The sequence below is a fragment of the Anguilla rostrata genome, chromosome 8 (assembly GCF_018555375.3).
Source record: "Anguilla rostrata isolate EN2019 chromosome 8, ASM1855537v3, whole genome shotgun sequence".
NCBI lineage: Eukaryota > Metazoa > Chordata > Actinopteri > Anguilliformes > Anguillidae > Anguilla > Anguilla rostrata.
In genome coordinates this window covers 53,171,072-53,197,538 of record NC_057940.1, presented here as the reverse complement: position 1 = coordinate 53,197,538, position 26,467 = coordinate 53,171,072, and the positions used below count along the sequence as shown (strand labels likewise).

Genomic DNA, 26,467 nt, shown 5'->3' with positions numbered 1-26,467 from the left:
AAATCTCATTACTTTTTTTTTGACCCGACAGACTGCGGGGTAAATGAGGAACTAAAGGAGGAGACGTGGGGAATGTTCACAGAATACTTTTAATTAGACCGAAGAGCTTGAGGTGGTTGGTGGGGGTTGTGCTGTCCTAATCAATGGGGTTACCTCATTACTTCTATCTTTTTTTTTTTGCGGTTCCCTCAATTTCTTCCCTGGGCTGTGCGTAATAAATGCTTATAGGTGGAATTTACACTCTTCCAAGACACTGCTCTCATCAAGGAAAGGGTTGAATGCATACAATCCATTTCATTGGCTCCAGCGTTGGTGACATATTCTGGAAATTTCCGAGTGGTCGGTCCGTTGTTTTGGACAGCATACCGACAGAGCTCGTTAATCGTGTAGATCAATCAAAAAAATGTTTGATTAAATGTTCTGTGCCCGCCCAATTTGTGCTCAGCAGGCGACACTGGCCGTACATTGCAAATTACCTTTAGAGTATACGAACAATGATGGACACGCATCACTTAAATTGTCTTTCAGCAAATTGTGGTTGAGTTCTATTTCTCTCCAATGTGAGGCAATAATATGTACACTATAAAAAAATACGATGTAACGTACTAGCATTTGAATATGTTCACTTTATTCGACAGTTTTAAGTGCCATCATATGATTAAACCAGAAGTGCATGTCATTAACAAGATGATAATTACAATCTGCAGCAAAGTGCAAAGTAAGTCTCCAAAAAAACCCTCGATTTTGCTCCCCGGCTGGCTCTGCTCGCCGTTCGACAGCCTCTCATCGCACGGCTCGAAGGCCCAGCGGGGGAAACGCGGTGAAAACGTTTCATAATAACCCGCTGAATCGCTACGTGCCAGCTCGAGAACATGCGCCGGGAAAGACGTCCGGGGCCAAAACACGCGGAGGGGGGAGAAAACGTCTTGCGAGGCTCGTCGTGTGAGATTAAGGGGAAACAATAGCCCGCGCATCGCGGGAGAAATCAATCCCTCATAACAAGCGGTAATTATTTTAATTGCACGCTTCATTATATTCCAACCGTAACCTGACAAAAAATCAGCCCCGCTGCAGTAAAGGCATTATATACAGTAGGTTAAGGACATATTAACACAAAAAGCTGTGAAGAATGAACGCGAATGATCACTCGTCAAGACATCTGGATTTTAATATCACAGGGTGGGAAAAGCGTATATTCTGTGAAAGCAGGGGAACTATTATTACCTTATGCCTTGTGCTGCATTAGCCAGATCCAGGACACTAGGGACCTGGGGTTCCATAACAAAACCACCACTGTGAGTGTTACAGGGGAGTTTTTTTTTTTTTTTGCCTCACTGGTGCTGTGATTTATTTATTATTTTTTTCGGTTGTTTATTTTATTTTTGAGCCCATTTTTGTTGGTTTATTTGAGGCGGGGAGAGAAGACCTCGGCGGTGACACCCCGTGGGGGTGCTGTGGCGGATCCGAATGAGCGCTCCTCCTGTGACAACGGGCCAAAGCCCACAGATCCCCATCCAGCGTCAGCGGCGTCGAAAAACCCGAAACGCGTCACCACACTGGCAGATACAGCCCTTTGATCCCACACAGCTGACAAGGGGGTGGGAATGGAGGGGCGGGGGGCGGGGGGGCAGGTGGGGGGGCATTAAGAGAGGAAGTAGACCGGTGAGGTAGAGAGTGTAAAGCAGAGAGGGGAGGGAGTGAGACAGAAAATGGACTTAACGGGAGGACAAACTTATTCAAATTGGAAATTGGGGATGGGGGGAATGAGTGACAGGCAAAAGGGGAAGTCGGTGGAGAGGTAGAGAGAGAAAGTGAAAAGAGGTAAGACGGAGAGGGAGAGAGAGAAAAACAGAGAACAAAGTAGGGGTTGGGGGAGCTGGTACTTATATCTCTTGCAATAAAGGAAATTTAATAAAAATGAATTAGACAAAGGAGACCCCACAATGACTTGCACGAATACAAAAAATTTAAGACGCGTCCGCAGGCACCTCTTTCACAGTAAGAATGATTTTTATTTTATTTTTTTTTTCCCCCACTTGAGAACGGACACCCTCTCTCTCCCTCTCAGCATCGTCTAATACAGACACACTGCAATAGGCCAGGCACCATTACAGCACACACACACACTCTCTCTTCAGGTGTGAACACAGCTGGTCTCTTCAAAGGCAGAGAGGAGGACCCGCTCTTTTTTGGGGGGGCGAAGGAAAGCCCCACGTGTCCTCGCCGGCCGGGTTCAGCCCGAAACTCGCCGCGGCCAATCAGAGCGAGCGACGGCGTTTCCGCGGGGGGGGGGGGGGGGGGGGGGGGGGGGAGAAGTGGGCGGGGTCACAGGCGAAGCACGGTCGGGCGTGGCGTGTAGCAGAGATCAAACACGCAAGACTGGCAGGTGAGCGTCAACGAGAAGGAGCAACAGGGGGTAACGATCACTTCATTGGCTGGGGATCTGGGGCTTTAGCTGGGGGAGGCGGGGGGGGGGGTTCGGGGTTAGGGTTAGGGTTAGGGAGGGGGAGTCCCGTCCCACTAATATAAAAAAACCACGTGCGATGGAGCCCCTTTGGCTGGGATGCCAATGGCCGTCCGTTCAGGAGGCTAACCGCTGCTAGCGCAGTGGTTCACAAAAAAGCTGGCGGCGGCCCAGCCCCGCTACATGCGGTCGAAACGGCTTTCGCGGGCGAGCACGGACACAGAGGCTGGTCGCGGTCACGTGACTAGCACCAGCGGGCACGGCGGAGGTAGGCAGTCACATGACTAGCGCGGGCGAGATCGGCAGAGGGGATTCGCCGATGGGTGTGGAGGCGCGGGGGAGGACGGAGTCGACTGCACTACGGTAAAATGTCCAGTGTTAATTCAACTCCAGACCATGTTAATTCAACTCCAGACAGTGTTAATTCAACTCCAGACAGAGTACATATGAGTCCAACTGGGACCACAAGTACTCGTTGAGAAGCGGTTTAACGCTGAACTTTTTACTGTCGTAGTTACGCGTCGAGCAGTGGAGGGCATAGCAAAGAGGCGGTGTACTGGAGTAGGGGGAAGGGAGGGCAAAACCGAGGGAATCATGAAAAGCACAGAACATCGTCCGAAAAAACGAAATTCCATTCGAAAAGCATCACAGCATTATCAACTTTTTTTTTAATGCAACTTTTCTGAAGAGTCGACACAACATCCAGAAAAAAACAAGGAATACATATAAATGTAAAAAAAAAAAACTAAAAAAAAAAACCTGTCATTCTGCGAATATTTTGACCTTGTTTCCATGGCAATGCCTCCTTTCCCGGGCTTGGTCTGCAGAGCTGCCTCGGCGAGCCGCGACGATTCTCCAGCACTGTTCCCCTCTTTTACCGCACGCGCGGGACACCAAGAACACCAGCGGACACGAGCGAACAAAGCCTTCTGCACATAAAGCAAGCGAGCGGAGAGCGAGCGGAGAGCGAGCGAGAGAGAGAGAGAGAGAGAGAGAGAGGAACCCTCGGGAACGAACGGGTAGAGATGGGTTCTGTTCTGACGAGCGTGCAGAACCCCAAGGGTTCTCCGAGGGGACGTAAGTCTGGTCCGCGGAACCCTGGGGGGAAATTCGGAACGTTCCATGCCAAGCGAACAAATCCGTGGCTCCAGCATAGAGACACTTTTTTTTTTTTGAAACTCGTTAAGCGGGATTCAGACGCGGGTACGATGCGGCCAGCGGGGCCGTTCCTCCCGATCTTCTGCGCTTTTTTACAACGCTGCAACGTCCTTGGCAGAATGTTCTGTCTCTAAGGCGTTTCGAGTCAAAGGGCCTGGTCCTCGAGCCGCAGAGAAGTCCTCACGTGCTGCCCGGTTGGTCAGACGCTCAGAGAAGCACCTGGAAGTAGGCAGTCCTCATTCCGTTTGTACCCCACACCACGGTCGGGGGGGTGAAAGAAAAACAGTAAGCACGAAAAACAAGCCAAGGTCGTTAAAACTGACACACACACACACACACACACACAGAAAAGAAATACAGCGAAGGGCGCACATTAAAGTTTAACGGTGTGACCTTGTTTTCGTTTTTTTTCTTTGCAGCCTTAGACATCGCGAAATCCCGTTGATCCGGACAAGGGAACCACGCCGAGAAGCGAGAAGCCGGACGATTGGACGCAGAGTTCGTTCTGTTTGGGGCCGGAGGGGGGGGGGGGTTAGGTGTTGGTCGGAGTGAGCAGCTGCTATCTCTCCTCAAGGCCCTCCACGTACTCCAGCGCCAGGTCGTAGCAGAACCGGTACTGCTCCTACGGGAGACACAGCCGACCGCCATCAGTTACGAGTCAACGAAATTCAAATCAATTCAAATCAGCAGCCACGGCAACGAAAACCATGGTAACACTAATGCTTGGTTGGCATTGCTGGCACGATGTGTGTGTGTGTGTGTGCCTGAGCCTCTATCGTACACGAACCGCAACCCCCCCCCCGGCCACGCACCAGAGTCTCCACCATGTTGGGCTTGGAGTTGCGCAGTGTCTTTACGGCGTAGAAGACGTCCACCATCTTCTGATGCCTCAGCATCTCCAGCACCATGACGCAGGCGCAGAACGTCCCGCTGCGGCCCCCACCGTTACTGCGGGGGGGAGGAGTGAGAGAGTGCACGTTTAAATATACAGCGAGCTCCATAATGTTTGGGACGCAAAGGCTTTTATTCCCCTTTGTTTGGCTATGTACTCCACAATATTACAGTTGCAACAAAACAATTCATGTGTGTTATGATGAAGTGCACATTCGCAGCTTTTATTTAAGGGTATTTTTATACACTTTGGTTTCGCCGTGTAGAAATGACAGCACTGCTTACGCATGGCCCCCCTATTTCCGGGCACCATAATGCTTAGCCACATTTAGCACTTTGTCACACGTCCTTTGCATGCAATGACTGCTTGTATGCAGGGGCGTCGTAGCGGGGGGGAAAAGTGGGACTGACTACCCAGGGCCCTCGAAAAGCCTGGAGTGATGCGTGAGAGACATGGATCAAGAGAGGAAGGGGCCCAGAATTTTGTGCTACACCCCTGCTTGTATTCTGTGACCCACAGACATCACCGGGTGCTGAGTATCACCTCTGGTGATGCTCTGCCAGGCCTGTACTGCAGGCGTCTCCAGCTCCTGCTTTTTCCGGAGGCTAGTCGCTTGTGGTTTTATTCAGCATACGAAACGCATGTTCAGCTGGATTTGGGTCAGGTGAACAGGGGATCAGGGGACAACACCTCCACGAATCGTAGAACAGTGAGGATAAATAATGATCACCCGTCCGTTTATCTTCACAAGCAGGAACCACGGAATGCACGAGGTATGAAAATATTACCTCGTGTGACGATCAAATGGCGCAAAAGTATAATCAGTCTCATAAAATGAATTAAATCATGATTGTGAATATTAAATATTAAAACAATAACCAATGACATAACTTGCGTACGTTCTTAGAGGCGGACGAGGTTTGATAAAATAGAATCTATTAAACAAATATCTAAACTAAAAAACACTAAAGGCTAAATAAAGGGTTTAATAAGATTTAATGATTAATCGCCATAGAATCTTAAACACACGTGAATTGTTTGATTGGAAATATAAAATGGTGGAGTACAGAGCCAAATAAAAAACATTTTTTTAATGTATTTAGAAGGTTTTACAAAACATTTGCTAGATTTGGAGCACATCATTGGGTTATCAGTTCAGGAGTCAACATACTGGGTTAAGCCAGCATAATGGCAAACTACATTGTACTTGCTAGCCAGCTGGCTATGGCTACCAAGCTGTATTAGCATTAAAAAGTACCCATAATCTGAGTGGGTCAAACGCACGTTAAACCTGTATTTAATATCGTGTCAACCCCAAGTTTTCTGTGTGAAAGGGGTATCTGGCAGCACAGAATAGCAGACACATAAATGTACATTCACACAGTACATAACACATAAACAAGCAAACTTTGTGGGGACTTTTTTGGGAACATTTTCAATACATTTCAGTTTGGGAAGGAATATAAGAGATGTCAGCATGGGAAGTAGAGATTGGCTAAAAATATGAATGCGGGATTAGAGGATTGGCTGACGGTTTCCATATGGAAGATGGGGATTGGCTTGGTGATATAGCATATGCGTGGTGTTTTGTGGAGATAACGTTTCTGGGATTGCTGGATTTTGACAGATTTTTTTCCAGCTGTAGCTGCCGTGTGTGTATGTGTGTGTGTGTGTGCACGCGTGTGTGTGTGTGTTTGAGTATGTGTGCGCATGTGTGTGTGTGTGTGTGTGTGTGTGTGTGTGTGTGTGTGTGTGTGTGTGTGTGTGTGCGTGCGTGTGTGTGTGTGTGTGTGTGTGCGCGCGCGCGCGCGTGTGTGTGTGTCCGGGGGCTCAGCACTCACAGGCAGTGCACCACCATGCGTCCCTCCCCGCTCTCCCTCTGCCAGGTCTGCACGTGCGCCAGCAGGCTCAGGAAGGCCTTCCTGGAGTCGGGAACGTCGCGGTAGGCCGACCAGCGCAGGAACTGGAACTGCCGCACCAAGAGCTGGCCCTCCTGAGGCTGCCGGAGAGACAGTCAATCACCAGAGAGGCCTGCGAGACCCCGTCCTTCCTGTCTCTGCGTAAAGAGTTCCTTCATTGCCAATCGTCCTTTTTATTTTCACGGGCAGGCGAGCCTTCAACATGTCGTGGCTCTCAGTGAATAGCTGTTGGAATGATATTAAACATATGCCTGGAGATTTTAATTAGAACTACAGAGATATATTTCTGTCTTATTGCTTTATGAATATTCAAAAGCAGCTGCCTTCAACAATGGCATGACAGGGGATTGAAGCTGAAGTAGAGTCTGGTGGCTTATTGAAACTCATATATAGATTTTCTCTGGGTAGACTGGAGAGGAGGTTAGAGGATAAAGGGCAGAGGTCAGGTTATGTGTGGATACAGCAGGCAGATAAGTGCACAGACGCAAACAATAAAATGCATGTACACACATTCATGCACACACAAATGTATATGCACCCACACAGATACACAGAACAATGCACATGCTGTACACACATTCGTGCACACACACACACAGAATAATGCACATGATGCAAACTGTACGCACATTCACACACACATGCACACACACACACACGTACACACAAATGCACACACGCACGCACACACACACACAGTCGCACACACAAACATGCACACACCACACCTACACACAGACCACACACGCACACACACCACACACGCACTCAGACACACACACGCACACACACATACCACACACGCACTCAGACGCACACACAAACACACGCTCACACAGTCGCACACATACCACACACACACACACCACACACGCACTCAGACTCACACGCACTCAGACACACTCACACACACACGCACACACACCACACACGCACTCAGACACACACACCACACACACACTCAGACACACTCACACACACCACACACGCACTCAGACACACTCACACACACACACTCACACACACGCACTCAGACACACATACGCACACACACCACACACCACACTCACACACACACACACACACACCTACACACAGACCACACATGCACACATATCACACACACACACACACACACACACACACACACACATACACCACACATGCACACACACAAACACAGTCGCACACACACACGCACTCAGACACACACACGCACACACACCACACTCACACACACACACACACACACGCACACACACCACACACACACTCAAACACACACCGCACACGCACTCAGACACACTCACACACACCACACACGCACTCAGACACACTCACACACACACCACACACACACTCAAACACACACACACACACACACGCTGTTCTATTCAGAGATCGGGGCGGTGTGAGCGGTAATGGGGCTGTCATTTCTCTGCCTTCCGACACACATTCTGGGGGCGTTCCGCCGCCTCTCTGCGCACATTAGCGTGCCCATTTAAATTTTCTGACATGCTTCCTGAGCACACTGCGCCGGGGAAGGACAAAATGTTTCTGAAAGCAGCCCGAGAGGGGAAACCACACAGAGAAACGCTTGTGTTCAAATCAATCACGGCCGCGATAACTACACCTGCAGGAGGAGTCTGCAGGAAACGCACTCGAACAAAAAAAGTGGAATAAATTTATTTTAGTTTTTTACTGCACGCAGGTTTTTGTTTTTCACATCTACAGTGTAAGGCTATATTTCTTTGTGGTTTTTTTTGGGGGGGGGGGGTGGGGGGGGGGTTGGCGGGGAGGATTGCAGCACTGCAAGTGGTGTGGAACGAGGCAGACAGTGCATCTCTGTTTGGCTCTGGTAACTCTGAAGTAATGCAACACAGAGGTACACAGAGTCCCGAACCGCCCCAGCTGTCATTCGGAGGGGAGCTGCTCAGTGAGGGGGGGGGGGGGTTCTAATTCCTTCTCCCCACCACCTAAAAGCTGAGAGTAGGGCTCTGCCTATTCCAGCGTCTACTTTTTGAACGCAATGTTTGAACCCTTTTTCCTCACCGATTCGAAGTCAGAAATCGTCCCCCTGGTGACCGGTCCAGCGCGGCCAGCCAATGAGAATACACACGGACCGGACGCGCATTGCCACCGGCCAGCCAATGAGAATGCTGCACAGCACTGCAGCTGACACTGACAGTAACTGCTATGCGGTGGGCTATCAGCTAATTCTCAGGGGAAATCAACAGAGAGCTACAACTTGGAACGATTGATTGGCTAAATCTGATTTGCCCATTTTCATACTGATCCGTGATTTGTGGCTCCTCCTCGAGGACCGGCTGTAGCCTAGCAACACAACTAGCTAACTTGGCTGGCTCGCTAGCAACGAGATATTCATATTTAAAGTCGTGTCTGCAAACATGAGTAAACTACTATTTCGCCCGCCAGAATCTAGGAAGGAAAAGTGTTCCGCCAGGCATTTTATAAGTTCCAAAACAACTGCACTTGTAGTTTTTAGCAACCAAGAACCGACTTTAAATTGTGATTAGCAGGCTTTATTTAAACAAACGAGCATCACCCCAATGCGTATATATTGGTTGGATAGCAGTGTATGTCTAGACTCAGATAAATGGCCTAATTTAGACCAACCACTGAGGTAACTCTGAAGAAAGATTTACCATCGGCTCTTGATGTCAATGAGGTTTTGAATGAAGAGCGCTCATACCCCACATCCAGTACGCTGATGAAGGCTTTTTTTAAAAAGATGTAATTAGTACAAGTAGTCCACACTCGATATCCTGATGAGAACCATTTTTTGAATGTTTTCAGAAACAAACTGAATCATTTATGGTGTTGGCTTCAGAAGAGACGGGCAAAGGGAAGAACTGCTAAAAAAGCAGCAGCTCTACTGGCTCAGGACGGCGGGATTATTATTAATATATTCTTCTTTCATTCATTTGGCGGCCAGTTATCTTTTTATCACACCCATTACAGATGCAGCTCGGACTCAATTCCACGGCCACGGGTTTCATTAAGGGCAGTCCCGATGGGACTCGAACATACGACCTTGCGGTTACAAGTCTGGAAGTCCAAAGCAACCGCGCAACCCGACGCTACTCGGGGGAACCTACCCGGGTGAGGTTCTTGACCCGGAACAGGCGGGTGATGATGTCATCATCGGTCGACCGGGACAGGAACTCCACCTGCATGGGCCCGTGCTGCTGCAGTCCTGGCTCTGGCCAGTACTGTATGCACGGCTGCGGGGATAGGGGGGAGGTGAAGAGAAGTGGACGGAAGAGAGAGAGAAGCAGTGGGGGGTGGGGGGATGGCAGAGGAGGAGAGAAGAAGAACAGGAGAAGAAAGAGAAGTATTCATACAGACTGCCTCTTCGTCCAGAGTGACATACATGGCTTGCTGCATATACAGACACATGTTATAATAATGGATGCTTATAAAGATTCATAGCCATTTATAAGAGGTGCAGAGGCTATGCCTTCCCAGAATTCCCTATTCATACATACAAAATCGCCAGTCATGACTCAGGTGTCTCCGATTGCTTTGTACGCCAGCCAATGGGAGCACAGCTGGGGTGGCGGCACAATCACGCCAGCCAATGGGAGCACAGCTGGGGTGGCGGCACAATCACGCCAGCCAATGGGAGCACAGCTGGGGTGGCGGCACAATCACGCCAGCCAATGGGAGCACAGCTGGGGTGGCGGCACAACCACGCCAGCCAATGGGAGCACAGCTGGGGTGGCAGCACAACCACGCCAGCCAATGGGAACACAGCTGGGGCTGTGCCACAACCATGCTAACCAATGGGAACAGGGCTGGGGCAGCGGCACAACCACGTCGGCCAATGGGAACACAGCGGGGGGCGGCGACATTAACACACCGAGAGAGAGACGAGACCAGCGGGAGGGTGGGGATGAGGCCTAATCAAGAGAGACGGACAGGCATTACCATGGTGACACGGAGCGCCGCGGAGAGATAAATATTTACACACGCTCAGACGGGTGGGCGAGAGAGGGAGGGAGGGAGGGAGGGAGAGATAGGAGGAGAGAGCAAGGCCAAGTCTGCCAACGCAGACAACACGGAGACGGAGAGAATACATGAACGCCGAGGGAAGGACGGAGGAAGACGAGAATGGAGCCTCGAGACGCGGCAGAAGGAAATAAGAGGCCGCATTCACAGAAGGAGTGTTGGATTTGGAGACACAAAGGCCATTATCGTTACATCAGGCTCTGTACTGCACAGTAAAATGCTCAATGTTAATTTAACTCCAAGAATGTCCAAATGTACGAACTGTAGAGGAGTAACCTATGAGAGGCGGCTGAACACTGAATTTTTTATTACGTGGAGAAACTCTTCCTCAACCCGGCCTCGTGCTGACGGAAGTCGAAAATAAATCGTTTAAAAAGGGGGGGGGGGGTAAACAAAGATGAAACAGACGCGGGGAAAAGCGGAGAGAGGGAACTGCTGGTAGTAAATCGGAGCTCAGATACTCGGCCCGTGGGGATGGGGAGGAAGCGCGCTATCGGGAGGGGAGATCATTGATTTTAAAACACCGCATCGTCTCCCCCGTACCGCTTCTTCAACGCGGCTGAACTACAGCCCCCATATCGCATCGGGACGAGGGGATTGTGGGATTGCCGACGACCTTGTAATGGTAAGTACGCTTATTCGCTTACAAAGCGCTTTACATGATGCCTCTCATCGCGAGCTAGATCTTGCTCAAGACACTCAACCCCAGGCCGGGGTTTGAACCGGCACCTCGACTGCAACAATCGCTCTTCCTCCTGAGCCATGCGCCATTCCGAACTGCGCAAGAGCCAATCAACTACTACCAGGCAACTGACGTAGTGAGGACCTCCTAAAGCTTGCTGTAATTCAGGCTGTGAAAGTGGCCAACATGGACCCTTCCGGTAGGCGCAGGGGTCCCGAACCGGAGTTCGAAGGTCAGCCGCGACGACTCTGACTGGCTCGGCCGCCCCCGTGCGACTCACCCAGGCGGAGTTCGATTGGTTGAGCTGGTTGAGCATGACCACGGAGGTGCAGCCGTAGTCGAAGACGAGCCGCCAGAAGTCGGCGGTGGTGGCGGGCAGCGGGTGCGGCGTGACGACGAAGGCGGCGGGGCGCAGGAAGCTGTCGGCCAGCGCGGCGTTGACGTAGCCGCCGCCGCCGCCACCCTCGCCGTCGGCGGTCACCAGGAGGGCCAGCGAGCGGTCCGGCGGCAGGGCGTCCATGCTGCGGTTCTTCTCCCGGTTACGCGGGAGCAGGGCGATGCTGCACTCCTCCACGTCCGGGTGGGGGGTCACCGAATTCAGCGTCTGACCGGAGGGAGAAGAGGAACGATGGAGGGAGGGAGGAAAGAAAGAGGGAAAGGAGGGAGGGAGGAGGGAGGAAAGAGGGAAAGGAGGGAGGGAGGGAGGAAAGAAAGAGGGAAAGATTGAAAGAGGGGAGAGTGTTGATGTGTGTGTGTGTGTGTGGCAGTGTAGTAAAATGGGTAAGGAAGCTAAAGGTCATAGGTCATGATTCCCGAGTTGGACACTGCCATTGTACCCCTGAGCTGTATAAATGGATGTGAAGTAAAAAAAAATATAATGCATGTAAAATGTAAGTCTATCTGGATAAGAGTGTCTGCTAAATGCCTGTAATGTAGAGTGTGTGTGAGTGTGTGTGTGTGCGCGGGTGTGAGTATGTGTGTACGTGCATGCGCATGTGTGTGAGTATGTGTGTGCGTGCATTTGCGTGTGTGTGTGTGTGCATGCGCATGTGTGTGCGTGCGTTTGCGTGTGTGTGTGCGTTTGCGTGTGTGTGTGTGCGCCCCTGACCTGGAACTCCTCGCGCAGCTGAGAGGTGTTACTCTGGGGCTCCACCATCAGCATCTCCTTGTACATGAGGCCGAACTCGGACAGCGGGACGCACGTCTCCCCACACAGACAGGCCTCCAGCAGGGCGTCGTGAATAAAAACATACTGCTCCTGTCGGGCAGGGACAGATGGAGGGCGATAAGGAGCGATTGCGTGGGAGTGAGAACAGAGGAGGAGGCAGGAGGAGGAGGGAGAGGAGGGGGGGGAGGAGGAGGAAAGGAATACAGGGAGGAATGGAAGTAACAGTGAGAACAGACCACAGGAGGAAGATAGGGAGCTAAAGATATAAATTAGCAAAAGCCAACAAGTGTGACAGAAAGGTAAAAATTGAAATATGTAAAAGCTAACAAGTGTGGGATGGAGACAGAGATTTAAATATGTATAAGCCGACGAGTGTTTGGAATGAAACTTTATTAGCTACTATCTGTGTAAAATCTTTAGTGGTTTAAAACTTAAACCCAAGACCCAAGCAGACCCAGTCGTAAACACGATTTAAAAAAATTATCCCAGGAAAAAGAACTGAAAAGTGAGCTTAACAAGTTTCACAGATAAAATGTTTGGATGTTTAGAAACACACTCGTGGGCATCACTCAGGGCAGAAGACTCCGCTGCAACGCCAAGCCTACTTCAACTGAAACTGAAATTTCGCTTCAATTTAACGCACAGTGACACGGAATGCAGGCCAGAATGAGAGAAAAAGAGAGGCTTGCTCAGTTTTCCCAGGAGAACATATTTTGTTAGAATGCGTTTGCTTTTCATTTAAATAATAATTCTTTGTCACTTCCATTAAACGAGATAGGTAGTATGTGTGAATACAATATGAATCTATATGTGTTTAATGTTGCATCTCTATTTTCAAACTTGCAATTAGCACACTTCTGTTAAATGTTTTTACATACCAAAGTGCCGACGAGTTTGAATTTGAATGCTCCCTTTCTTTCTGAATGAAACACCCACCTACACTAAAGCGTACGCTTGGAGCATTTAAACCAATAAAGCAACACTGGAAGATAGGAATTAAATTACCATATAAAGAGCTATCTGTTTATGTACAGACAATTTGGCACGGAAAATGAGCTCCACGCACTTGAATGTCAGAGAAAAAAACCTTTCAATTCCGAGCAAAATAGACACAAACATACACATTTCAAGAGCGATTAATTTGAATTTTGTTTTTATTTTCCAGTGTGAAAGAAAGTGCGTGTCTGCTCTCTCTCTCTCTCTCTCTCCCTCTCTCTCTCTCACTCTCTCTCTCCCTCCCTCTATCTCTCACTCTCTCTCTTTCTCTCTACCCTCTCTCTCCCTCTCTCTCTACCCTCTCTCTCTCTCTCTCTTTCTCTCTCTCCCTCCCTCCCTCCCTCCCTCCCTCATGTGCGTCTGTCTCCCCGGCTCGCTCGCCCGCCCGCCCGCTCACCTCGGTCTGGATCATGTTGATGCGTCGCGAGCAGAGGGTCCTGACGCAGTTGTAGATGTCGACCACGCCCTCGCACTCCGCCATGTCCAGCATCACGTCCAGAACGATGTAGCAGCCTGTCCTGCCAGCCCCTGCGCTGTATGGACGGAGAAGGGCGGGGGGGGGTTTGAGCCTTCAGCCTACGGGCGTCCGCAGAGGACAGGGGTGCCTTATGGGTAGGGTGGCGCACCGCGGATGGGAAAAAACGATGGCTAAGGACTCACTTGCAGTGTTGCCAATTTAGCGACTTTTTGACCTTCCCTAGCGACTAAAAATCTTATCGAGCGACTAGCGACAAATTTGGCGACTTCTCGCAACTTTGACAACCTCCATTCTCGTTGTCGAGCAACAACAAAAATGACCTTTCCCCGATTTGTGAATGACGTCACCTCTGCCTTTCCTAGTGCTCTGGCGTTGCCCATGTTTATAAAAGCAATGATGGACCTACGTAGAATCAGCCGCTGTGATTACACGGAAGTGGATGTTCCACAGATCTAGCAGATACCACGCAGCTCGGGCCAACGTCATCGGAGGGCAGGCAGACACAAAACCTACGCTATGCCTGTCGCCGTGTGTGGCTTTAACATGCGTTTTTTTTTTTAATTATGCAAATGACTACGTGGTGACATCATACATATGCAAATTAACGTATGACATCATCTAGCGACTCAGCTACTTTCCATAGAAAATAGTCGGCAATATAGATCCTTACATTTAAAAAAAAAAAAAATATATATAGCACTTTTCCGAATGCTCAAAGTGCTTTACAGTGATGAGGGGGAGCTCACCTCACCCACCACCAGTGTGCAGCGCCCGCCTGGGTGAGGCACGGCGGCCATTTTGCAGCAGAAGGCTGGCCGCGCGCTGGCGGGGACGGCTCACCTGCAGTGGACCACCACGGGGCCGGCGTCGGCGGGCGTGGAGTTCTTCACGCGGCGGAGGAAGGCCAGCAGCCCCGTGGCGTGGGCGGGGACGCCGTGCTCCGGCCAGGCCGTGAAGTGGAACTGCCGCACCTCGTGCTTGCCCGCGAAGCCCCGCTGCCGTGACAACGCAGGGACGGGCGGTTAGCCAGGCACCGAAGCCAGGTCACTCCGGCGACGGCTCCCGGCAGAGAACAACGGAGGAGGGAAGGGGGAGGAGGTGGAGGAGGAGGAGGAGAGGGGGAGGAAGAGGGGTGGTGGACGAGGAGGGGGAGGAAAGGAGGGAGGGGGAGGAGGAGGAGGGGGGGGGAGGAGGAAGAGAGAGGAGGGGAGGAGGGAGGGGGAGGAGGAGGGAGGAGGAGGAGGGGGAGGAAGAGGGGTGGTGGGAGGAGGGCAGGAGGAAGAGGAAGGGGAGGAGGAGGAGGAGGGGTGGAGGGGGAGGAGGATGAAGAGGAGGAGCACGTGGGGAAGGAGGAAAAGGAAGGAGGAGGAGGAGGAGGAAGAGGGGTGGAGGGGAGGGAAGAGGAGGAGGTGTGGGGGGAGGATGAAGAGGAGGAGCACGGGGAAGGAGGAAAAGGAAGGAGCGAGGAGGAAGAGGGTGGAGGGTGAGGAAAGCGGAGGTGGGTGAGGAGGAGGAGAAGACCGGGGAAGGGGTAACTACACCCTCCAGGCTGAAGGAGCGCACGATGTACTCCGCCAGCGTCTCGGTCTTCAGCAGGCTGATCTTGATGTCGCCGTACACCTCGCTGTCGTCCGGCCAGTACTTGCAGCTTTTCATCTGGCCAATGACAGCACAGCGTTACACCTCCTGACCCTGGAAACCCACTCACCAAGCCTCTCACCTGGGAATCAAACCGGCAACCTCTAGGTTTTGCAAGCCCAGTTCCCTAACCACTACCCCACCCAACAAAACCCAAAGGGGAGGGACCAGATCAGAGGCATGTGTTCAGCAAACGGGCAAGAATAAGATGGAGAAGGAGGCACCAAACAAACAAAGTAAGCAGTGATTCAACGCACAATTACAAGTATTAATTAAAATGAACTGGACCATATAAATGCAGTGGCATTAAAAAACAACGTACACATGTACTGTATACTGGTTAGGGAACTGGCCTTTTAATTCAAAATACGTGGGTTGCATTCCCAGGTACAGCACAGCCGTGGTGCCGCAGAGCACAGCACTTGACCTCAACTTGACCTTTGGCACTCCAGTACGTAAATATCCAGCGGGGTAAAGATCGATCGCACGTACTGTTAAAAAAGCCAGCCGGTTGTTCTGGCCCTGGAGTTTGTGCTAAAAGCCTGAAATGTAAATTGAGTTCACGGAGCGCCAGGCTGATGGAGCTGCGGCGGGCGGTAGCTGGAGACGGGTGAATATGCTAACTATGAACGCTCGATGCGAACTGCAGCGGCTCTAAACAACGCGCACTCACAGATGACCGCTCTGGCCTCAAACAGCGCGTTCTCTCACTCTCGAACAGCCGCGGCGTGAGAAGCAGGACACGCTCACCGTTATCCGCCCGAACTTTAAAGAGCATTCTCTCTCTTTACTACACCTTTAAACAATATTATGCACTTACACCCGACAGCTATTTTTGAACAGCGGATACTGTTCTTGCCGCATACAGTGCAGTGCACGGTCACAGCTAACCCTGCTAGCTTTACAAAGAGGACGCACAGCTAAATTTACTGCCTATAAGCAGTGTTTATTCACAGCTAACTGTAATTTATTTCATCCACATAAACCGGCTTGTGCACAAGCATGAAGAGGAGACGGCACAAGTCAGGTCAGCAACTAAATTCCACTTCACGCCATTTTATTTCATCGACAGGAAAAAAAAGCTTCATATTTAGATGCATGTCTGAGACCTCCCTTCCCTGAATCAATGTCATGCCTTATATCGTTTCTGGCTAACAGCCATTGGTTCCAGGAAGGTGAAAATTGCAAGTCGCCAGGTGACAGGTGAAGGACGATTGGTGTGGGGGATGATGATGTGATAAGGGGTGAGAAATACTGGAAGAAGAGAGGGGGGAAAAACCCTCAACACATCAAGCCGATATCAGGCGACGGACCGCCACTACAGCGATAAGGTAAAATAATAAAAACAAGTCTGTTTTTATCGAGACTTGTTACATATGTTATGCGTCTTGTTATGTATGTTATGTGTTTTGTTGTGTGTGGACCCCAGGAAGAGTAGCTGCTACCTTCCTGGCAAATAATGGGGATCCAAATAAACAAACTACTGATCACCCCAAACTGAATTGGCCCTCAGAGGGTCAGAGGTGAGGGGGCAAAGGTCAGGGGGCGAGGCGACGGGGGGACTCACCCTGCCCACCTCCGCCAGCTTGGTGATCATGACGATGCTGTAGCAGTTCTCCTGCCAGACCATCCTCCAGAAGTCGTACAGCATGTCCGGCCTCGGCCCTGAGGGAGACGAAGGTGGCGGAGGAAGAGTTACGGCCGAGTCACCTCCAGCGGCTGCAATCATCTCAGCACCGCCATGCACAGATACAGAGCACCGAGGCTTCATTACCCGAGGGGGGGAATCGATAAGCACATAAGCCTACTCATCAAGTAGACCACCCTAATACAGTAACAGACTCTCTCTTTTTCACTCTCTCCCTCTCTCACACACACACGCTCGCACAGACACATACACAAACACATGCACACACACACGCCGCACGATAAACACGACACATGCACACACAACCCGCGCAATACACAAACACGCAACACACACACATCAGACACATACAAACACACACACACATCATCACACATGACACACGGAAGACACACATGCACACACCAACATACAAACCGATCACAACATCCATACACACAAATCATAGCATAACACACACGATCATGCACACACACACACACACACACACACACACACACGCATACATACACACACATACACACGCATACACACACACACACACACACACACACACACACATCCACACACACCTCAAGTACTTACCCTGAGTAGCAATGAAGTGATTGGAGCGTTGGTAACCCTACAAGGAAGGAAGCACAATATGTTCATGAATGTGTCATCTCTTTCTCTCTCACTCTATCTCTCTCTTTCTCTCTCACTCCCACTCGCTATTCTGCTGTTAACAACTGAACTGGGTTGTACTCTGAACAACTTATTTCAAATGATTGTTTCCCTCCAGTTCATTACTATATAAAATACACAGTACTCTCCATATTAATACAGAAGGGCTGTCCATGTACTATGCTTGCATACCAAACACCGCAAGTACTAAAGGTGGGAAAATAACTACATTATTTCATTCCTTCACTCCCAAATGCCCATTCCTTCATTCCTTCAATCCTAAACTGTAACTAAAGGTTGCATAAATGCAGTACCATGGCATTCCCCGATTCATTAAATATGTTTTAAGCTGTGTTCTTTTATTATATTTCATTAACAGCATTAGAACACAAGATTAAGATTGAGAAGGTGGAGACAAAACATTTATTGAACTGCAATGCCCTTAAACTGGTTGTATTTCAGGTCACATGCAATTCAATCAAGACAATCTAGGGGATCTTTAAAAAAAAATTTTTTTTACTGTTGCTCTATTATTTTTGTTCAGAGCAGGTTCACATTTGCATACAGCGCTGAAGTGCTGTTTCTGACAAAAAAAATAAATAAAATTTCAGCCAAGTAATTAAAGAAAGTAGCAAGTTTTCAGGTGACCTGTCAGAAGGTATCGTAGACCTGTCTGAGTAGTGTGCTCACGAGATAAATATATATGCTTTTCAAAATATTTTGTATGCAGTATTTCCATTCCGAATATTGAATGCTGAATTGCCAATCTTATTATGTTTATGGCTATGCTTAGGTTATTGTAGAAAACCCATTTCAGTCAAATTCAGGGGCAATAAAGGTTTCATACACATTTTGCTCAATAAATGCTTTCTTTGTGCGTTTAAAATTCTCCGTGTATTTAAATTCCCCAGCACACATTAATGTCAGGTAGATTCGAAAATTCATGATTCTGGTCAAAAACAACGTCTGATATATTTAATGTCTTTAAAAAAATAAAACATAAAAACTGCATTGAAATTTAAATGCCAATAACGGAAAGCAGTAATGTCAGGTTACAGCCCGTCTGATACATTCATTTAGCTTCGCTGCTGAGGACAGAAACACATTTTGCACATCGTTTGTGGATCAGCTTGACTCCGAAAAAGCCTTTTCCCAGAAAAGTTCATCGGGCTGACGGAGGTGTGCGGATGTTTCTGGAAACTTCTGTCTCACAGGCTGAGCTGTGGAAAGAGGGATTTTTTTTTCTTCTTTTTTTTTGTTGCTAGGGGCCTGGGAGAGACAGCCCTGTGGCACATCCTCCCCATTCCCCATTTTTTTCTGGGTTGTTCTGGGCATACCGTACGTTCAGCCTGGGTTCGCTTCCAAACGTTCTTCCACTCTATTGTCACCCCGTGAAGCGAAAAAGACCAGAAAACAAAAAAAAAAAAAACAGAAAAAAAGGACAGACAATTCTACACGCGGCCTTCACTTTCAAAAAGCAATGACGGACCATGTGACGTGCCAGGGCATCCCACCAAAAAAAATTCCATCCCATAATCCTCTGACCCGCAGGAGGCCTACGCAGAACACCGCCCGGCTGCTGGCGTGTCGCCAAGGCAACCAGGCCTTCCCAGCGACGGGCGGGGCCGCGTTAGTCTGGGACGAGACGTAAGGAAACAGAAACGCACGCACGCGCGCGCGCACGCACGCACGCACACAAACAGACGCACTCCACGCTCCCGCGAGGGGGACGCACCCCAGGCCCACGCCTCAACGCCTCAGACGCCGCCGGAGCGACGCCTGACCCCTCGTTTACGTTTACAGCTTCTGTCTCGCTCCCGACACCTCGGTTCGACGGCGTTCGCAGCTTCTCTCCCCTCCGCCCCTCTCCTCCGCCCGTGCGCATGTTGCCCCCACGTGACAAAAAAGGAGGTCTACGTTTTTAATTCCCGGGTTCGCCCTTGATCTCCTCTCGTGTTCGCGCAAAGCTCGCACAAAGTAGGCTTTAAGCCCTTTTTAAAAAAAAAATAGTGACCTTATATAGATATTATATTACGTGCGTACAATATGCATACCTTCCCGTGGGTGTGAGAAATGCACCCAACTGGATATTGCGGTGGAGCAATGGTAAAATTAAAGAGGAGGTGGCAAAGAACAACCAGATGTTGCCCCCAAGCTCTGCCTCAGGCTGTCCCCCCCGAATCTCTCAGCCATAATAAAAAAAACACACCTGATTCATTTCTTACCAAATATGAAAACCCAACCCAAATTCAAACTTCATTCAGTTTACAACACACTCAAACATAGCCCCACTTCTAGCTAAATCGCATCACTGCATAAACTTTGATCTAAAACATTTGAGGTTAAACCTCGTTCAAGTTTAAAAAACGCTCTCCAGTTCAAACGTTATTCCAGATAAAAACCTGGATAAAAGTCGAAACATACTTAGCAGTACAGTTTAACTCCAGGATTATACCACAGTCCGGATTAAAGCTCGTTGGACAGGCCCAGAAACGGAGAGGTATCCACAGGCAAGCAGAGGAGAGGAGTGGAGACAGAGAAAGAGGAAGTACACAGAGGACAGGAAGGAAGAAAAAGCAGTAGAATACTTACTTCCCTGTTTATCCGAATCTAAAAAGTCCACAGGAGGAGTGGGAGAGGAGGGAAGGAGTAAAGGAAATAGGAAAATAGAACAGAGGAAGAGATTAACATCTAATAAGAGTCATCACTAAAGACAGAAGGAAACAGGGACTCGTTGGTTATGGACGGCTTTGCGGTTAACCTTTGACCTTTGGAACATTCGGTGTTCTTGTGTCCATGCTGGGGTGAGATTATTGATATCGCACACAGCACCAAATTTGTATTTTCACAGGAATGGTCATATTGAAGTGCCACCATATGCTTAACAACAGCAGTGCCCTTTCTGGGGATCATAAACCATGACCTTCCAGGACAAAATTTGTCCTTTTGTACAACCCCAATTCCAAAAAAGTTGGGACAGTAAATGAAATGCAATTAAAGAAAAGCAGAAAGCAGTCATTTGTAAATTTACTTTGACTTGTATTCAACATTGAAAAACAAGATCATGTTTCCTTAACTCATGTTCTTTGAAGATATACTCTTTATGGAATCCCGTTCCAGGAAAGTGGGACAGTAGGTTTCTTTTTACTAAAAAATTTCGACAAACAGAATTGCAGGCAAGAGGGTGAGGGGACATAGGCCACAAATACGAGCATGCACCCATGCTTGGTGAACATAGCATGTAGATAAACAATGCCAAGTACTAACAGACCTAGTGTATTGGCATTGTGACCTAAACGTGATCCGCAACTGGAATGACGTCATTACTGGAGGCCAATGGTGTAACTACAATCACGTCATCCGACATTGGGGCCCCATCACGTGTTGCGGTCAGTAAAGGGATCCAAAAAAGTTTGAGGGTGCGTGACACGGCATAGGGTCAAACAATATAAGACTTTTCAGTGAAACATTGCCCTTTTACTCTAACAGACTTGCCGCTATGTACAACAGATTTTCGGCTACTGGCCTATTTGATCAAAGTATGGTATCTACAACTTGGAAGCGTCATTCTGAAGGTCATGGTACGTAGCGTCCCCAGGCCCATCACTGTAATGTTGATGGCGAAGCAGTAGTCTTCATAACTAGCAGGTGGCTCTGATTTCAAATAAAATTCTTCAACAGCTACCAGACTAGGCTAATAAGATGACTACAGCATTAGCGATGCCTGAGCATCAGAAACATCAGTTATAAACACACTCAGAGATGATAGAACTCTGACTGCATAAGTGTATCACTGCATGCCAGATGTGATGATGCGAGATGTACATTGAAAATTGATTCCTCAGACCCACATACATCTGTCTTTATTTCATTAAAATGACAAAGTTGAGCAGGCTGTGTTTACGCTGTGTCCTTTCGAAAAGAAACGGAAGAAAGGCAGGGAATTAACCGGACCATATATTTTCGTCGATGCATTGAAATGTGGAGAATATCCAAATCAATCCTTCTATGAGGGATCTGGTTACGTGTTCACTGAACAAGTTAGGGTCGTGAATGAATATCATTGCATAGGCTAGCTACTGGCTAATGATAATGCAATGGAACTGAACGCTGAATGTCTCTCATACGGAGAAAAAAGTTTGGCTCATTCTTGAGAAACACCGCCTTGGCTCAGAATGGTCAGAAGTTCTCAGAATTCATCTAGTGACTCCACTGATATGGCTGCCTCTGTGAAGTGGGTTTCTTCAGGGAGGCCAATTGAATTAATAGCACTTTATCGTCAAACTCAATATGAACTCAATATGATGTTTGTGAAATAGGTAACTATAACAAGCTGCTTATTTCACAACTATAATAATGCTTCCAATGCGTACTTGCTAGCTGGCTAGCTAAGGACACATAGTAATCATAAGCAAATTATTTCCTAGCTATCCTTAAAGGTTGACTGGTTCTAGCCTACAATCTTGCTTACAACATAGTCATATCAGGTCATAAACATGCACTACATTACAGGGCTCTACGTTAGCGGTACAGCTATATATATACATTTTGTATTCATTTGAACCTAGCTAATGGCTACTTTCCATTGCAGTTTTGAGCACATTTCTTTTCTAACTGGTTGCCGGGTTACTAGTTTCAGTTCGGCAACTGTCATAATTAATTCATTTTAGCTAGCCAGCCACCTCGGTTCCTGCTAGGCTAGTATAGCCACCTCTTGAGAGCAATGGTGGACACAAAATGTTAGAACTAAGCTGAAATGTAGGCAATAACATTTTTTTTTAATTACACAAAGGAAATGCATTAAAAAACAGTGAAATTTCACTACAAAGAGCGTAGACTTGTGCGCTACAATAAGTCATATTACGTTTGAGGTAATCACAAACGGTTTGTGTAGCCTACAACCAAACGTAGGTCTAAACGATGACTGATGTTGTGAAGTAGCCAAGGCTATGTGCGGAGTGTGGTGTAATCGTAACAACAAAAAATAACTGCATAAACCATTAATATCTGCAATTTTTTCCAGGACAAAACACTCTTGGTTCAAAGAATATAGCTTTCTCTGCATGGATGTTTAAACCAGCAACCAATTTAGGAAGGCCATTTATTTTAGTTTATGATGAATTTGTGGTTTCGCATTTTTTTTTTTGTGAAGAAGAGAGCTTATTAATGTCTGTGAGTACACAATATATAAGTCAAACCAACGCTGACTTGGAGCCAGGAGATAAATGATCAAAATGGTAGGCTCTGTGGTTTGGTTTAATGAGCACAAACTTTGAAAAGAGAGAGAAAAAAAAACACTGTTCATAAATTTACTTAAGTGGGTGAAAAAAACAATTTTTATTTTTTTTTCATACAGAGTTTAATAGAGAGTGCTTACAGGTCAGTTCGGCAGCAGAACAGCGCATATGTGAAAGCATTTCCACACCCGTGCTTAAACTGTTGGGTGAGAAAATGTATTCGCTGCAACTGTCGCGCTTCGCAATTGAACCGGACCTCCCCTAGCCTAAGCGTAGGCATATCGTCTAAAAATGCGGCTAAAAGTTTTTTAAAAAGCCACCACGATACCATGAACGGTGATTGTTATCACCCTGTCTGTTCGAGTTAACGTGACATTGATTTTAAAAAATGGTGAGTCGGCCCATTAATTTTTTGTTATTTTAAAGTGCCATGAATGTGTGCCCGTCCCGCCCACCCCATCCCAGCAGATGGGATCGGTCACCGCGGGTGGCAGTGCAGCATAGTGGGTAAAGAGCTGGCCTTGTAACCTAAGGGTCATTGGTTCGATTCCCAGGTAGGACACTGCCGTTGTACCCGAGAGGTAAGGCAATTTTTTTTTAAGTGTTTTTTGTGCAAGGTAACTAACCTGCATTGCTTCAGTACATATCCAGCTGTACAAATGGATGCGATGTATAAATGCTGTGTAAAATAGATGTGTAAGTCGCTCTGGATAAGAGTGTGTGTAATGTAATGTAATGACAGATGAGCGACACTGTTAGCCACCAATTAATGGCCACGATCCTGAAAAAACAGACCAATTGAAGACTGCATTACAGGTGACTACGGAGACATTAGACATCTGGTAGGTTCATTTAGCAAGAAGCAGTCCCCACTGACCTTGTAAGGAAAAAATAGCATGTTAACCGACTACACAGTGGCATATGCCAAATAAATCAACAGACAGATAAACTAAAAAATATTACAACAAACTCTATACAAAGAGAAAATGCTTCCATGGACTACGCTGTCCTTGACGCCCATATCTAAGGCACTTTGTTAATGCGTTCCTGGTTTTCATACTGGATTCCCAGAAAGTCACAGTGCCCCCAGAACAGAGCTCGCTGCTGCTCACCGGGCCAGCCAATGAGAGGACTATCTACGAAAAACATCGAGGGGAAGCCATAACGGGGGACTAATTTTTTTTTTCAACGGACTGCAGCGGAGACGGACGCAGGGGACCGGGGACGGACGCAGGGGAACCGGGAGACTCACGTCGATGTAGTTGGCGTTGACGTACTCGGACGCGGGGCTGCTGAGCAGGGAGTTCAGCTTCACGCGATGGCGGTCACCTGCGGAAGGGCCAGAGAGAGAGAGAGAGAGAGAGAGAGAGAGAGAGAGAGAGAGAGAGAGAGAGAGAGAGAGAGAGAGAGAGAGAGCGAGGCGGTCAGAGGTTCGAGAGGGCTGTGGGACAGCGGTGCGAGGGAGACGTTAGAGCAGGGGGTCCTCAATCTCATCCAGAAAGGGCCGGTTTGGGTGCAGGCTTTCATTCCAACCAAGCAGTTACACACCAGATTCTACTAATTGAGGTTAGTAGAGACTCTGGTGGTTGATTAGTAGAATTAGGTGTGTTACTGCTTGGTTGAGACAAAAGCCTGCACCCACACCGGCCCTTTCTGGATGAGATTGAGGACCCCCTCGCGTTAGAGCGTTACCCAAGAATACCAGCCCGAGAGGCCCGTTAGAGAGCGCTGTCACAAAGCCGAATTATCACCCGTTCATACTCACCCCCCCCCCCCCCGGTTTAGCCAGTACGGTCGCAGTGCACAAAAAGACGGGTTTGCGGGAGAGGATTTTTCCCTCAGAAATGACTCCTCTCCACGGCTATTACCTCAATCATCGCCATTGTCGCCGCGCGGTCGTGATTGATACCCACGTGCCGCGCTCTGCCCGCCGTCGGTACCTTGCGAACGGACCGCTACGCTCGATTCGCACCACGCCGGCACCGTTTCAGAGCTTAAAAACGCTGCTGTTCGGAAGTTAGCGGATTTTCCGCGTCCCTCGCAGTCTCACGGTCACGGAGCAGCCAATCAGCAGCGATTACTCCGCACCGATAGGTGCCTTTCCGCGAGACTGACGACTGGAAAAGTGTGACACCGCAGCTTTGGCGGGAGTGCGCACACCTTAATGGTCAGCGGGGTCTGGCAAACTAGCGCAAGAGCGGCGTGTCGCTATGCAACGCTGCGGGAAACGGAATATGACGACTGTATATCGAAATAAAACGTTATCGAGACACTGTACATACAGCAGGCAGATATTTCACATATCAGACATTGTGATGCATCGTATACAATGCTGGCAACTATACCTCTCGTTATATGTTAAAAAAGATGATGCATATTTACAGTAGATAGAAGGCCAGGGTACTGGGCCCACAGCAAGTTGAGTTCACCTTGCATTTGCAAGATTCTCAAGATTTGCATAGGTTTGCGTTTATTAAAATGTTGCAAATCCATTGATACAAATCACAAAAAATAAAATCACCATGGGCATTTTTTATTTTTTTATTTTAAAAAGTGAAGCTTTTAAAAAAAAAAAAATGTATTGCTATGGCAACCGAAAAGCTTGGACTGAAGAAAAAGTTTTTATTATTAATGTGAGATTCTCGTTGTAAGGACAGTGTCACCTTAAGAAGGGGTGCAGAACGGTGCCGCCTTAAAAAAAAGGGGGGGGGGAGGGGAGGGGGCAGACTCACAGCCGAGCAGGCCACCGTGCTTTCCTTTGGGCTTCTCCTTCTTCTTGGCGATGTCCCAGCCCTCAAAGAAGCTCTGCAGACAGAGAAGCGAGGGATCAGGCGGAGGAAGAGAAGCCTCGCCCCCTCCTCCCCCTCCCACCCCCCCACCCTTCCTCACGGGCACAAGTCTCTGATTAATACTGCGTGGCGAATGGGCGGATTTGCATATCAGGTGTCCTGGCCACATTCCCAGACCGGCCATCTAATGATCTCCGCCCCAGTCAAAACAGCTTAAATAAGTCAACCCCCCGCCTCCCCCTGCTGGAGGGACAGGGGAACGACGCGCGCGCCGATTCTGCCCGGGATTTATGGCCCTCTCAGGAGACGGTTAACGGTGGTGTGGCTCGCTGCTGGGATGTGGTTAACGTGTGTGTGTGCGTGTGTGTGAGTGTGTGTCGTGTACGTGTGTGTGTGCGTGTGTGTGTGTGTGTGTGCGTGTGTGTGTGTGTGTGTGGTGTGTGTGTGGTGTGTGTGTGTGTGTGCGTGGTGTGTGTGTGCGTGTGTGTGCCTGTGCGTGTGTGTATGTGCGTGTTGTGTGTGTGTGTGTGTGTGTGTGTGTGTGTGCTGTGTGTGTGTGTGTGTCTGTGTGTGTGTGCTGTGTGTGTGTGTGTGTGTGTGTGTGTTTGTGTGTATGCGTGTTTTGTGTGTGTGTGTGCGTGTATATGCGTGTGTGTGTGTGTCTGTGTGTGTGTGCGTGTGTTGTGTGGTGTGTGTGTGTGTG

At 48.7% G+C, this 26,467-nt stretch overlaps 1 protein-coding gene across 3 annotated transcripts in view; it reads right to left on the bottom strand.

Moving 5' to 3' along the window:
* Positions 1-3,112: 3,112 nt before the first annotated feature.
* Positions 3,113-26,467, bottom strand: part of LOC135262043 (receptor-type tyrosine-protein phosphatase U-like) — a 60,415-nt gene continuing 37,060 nt past the window's right edge. For 2 of the 3 annotated variants that reach the window (XM_064348828.1, XM_064348830.1), the window contains 14 exons: positions 25,708-25,780; positions 24,228-24,304; positions 20,331-20,348; positions 17,661-17,697; positions 16,995-17,092; positions 15,329-15,445; positions 14,630-14,784; positions 13,709-13,844; positions 12,256-12,405; positions 11,428-11,751; positions 9,553-9,678; positions 6,356-6,513; positions 4,435-4,570; positions 3,113-4,244 (listed from right to left, as the gene is read on the bottom strand). In XM_064348828.1, coding sequence (XP_064204898.1) covers positions 4,182-4,244; positions 4,435-4,570; positions 6,356-6,513; positions 9,553-9,678; positions 11,428-11,751; positions 12,256-12,405; positions 13,709-13,844; positions 14,630-14,784; positions 15,329-15,445; positions 16,995-17,092; positions 17,661-17,697; positions 20,331-20,348; positions 24,228-24,304; positions 25,708-25,780 — 1,668 coding nt within the window. In that variant the 3' untranslated portion in view covers positions 3,113-4,181. The remainder of the gene's footprint in view (positions 4,245-4,434; positions 4,571-6,355; positions 6,514-9,552; positions 9,679-11,427; positions 11,752-12,255; positions 12,406-13,708; positions 13,845-14,629; positions 14,785-15,328; positions 15,446-16,994; positions 17,093-17,660; positions 17,698-20,330; positions 20,349-24,227; positions 24,305-25,707; positions 25,781-26,467) is intronic. The other variant, XM_064348829.1, reaches the window with a different exon arrangement.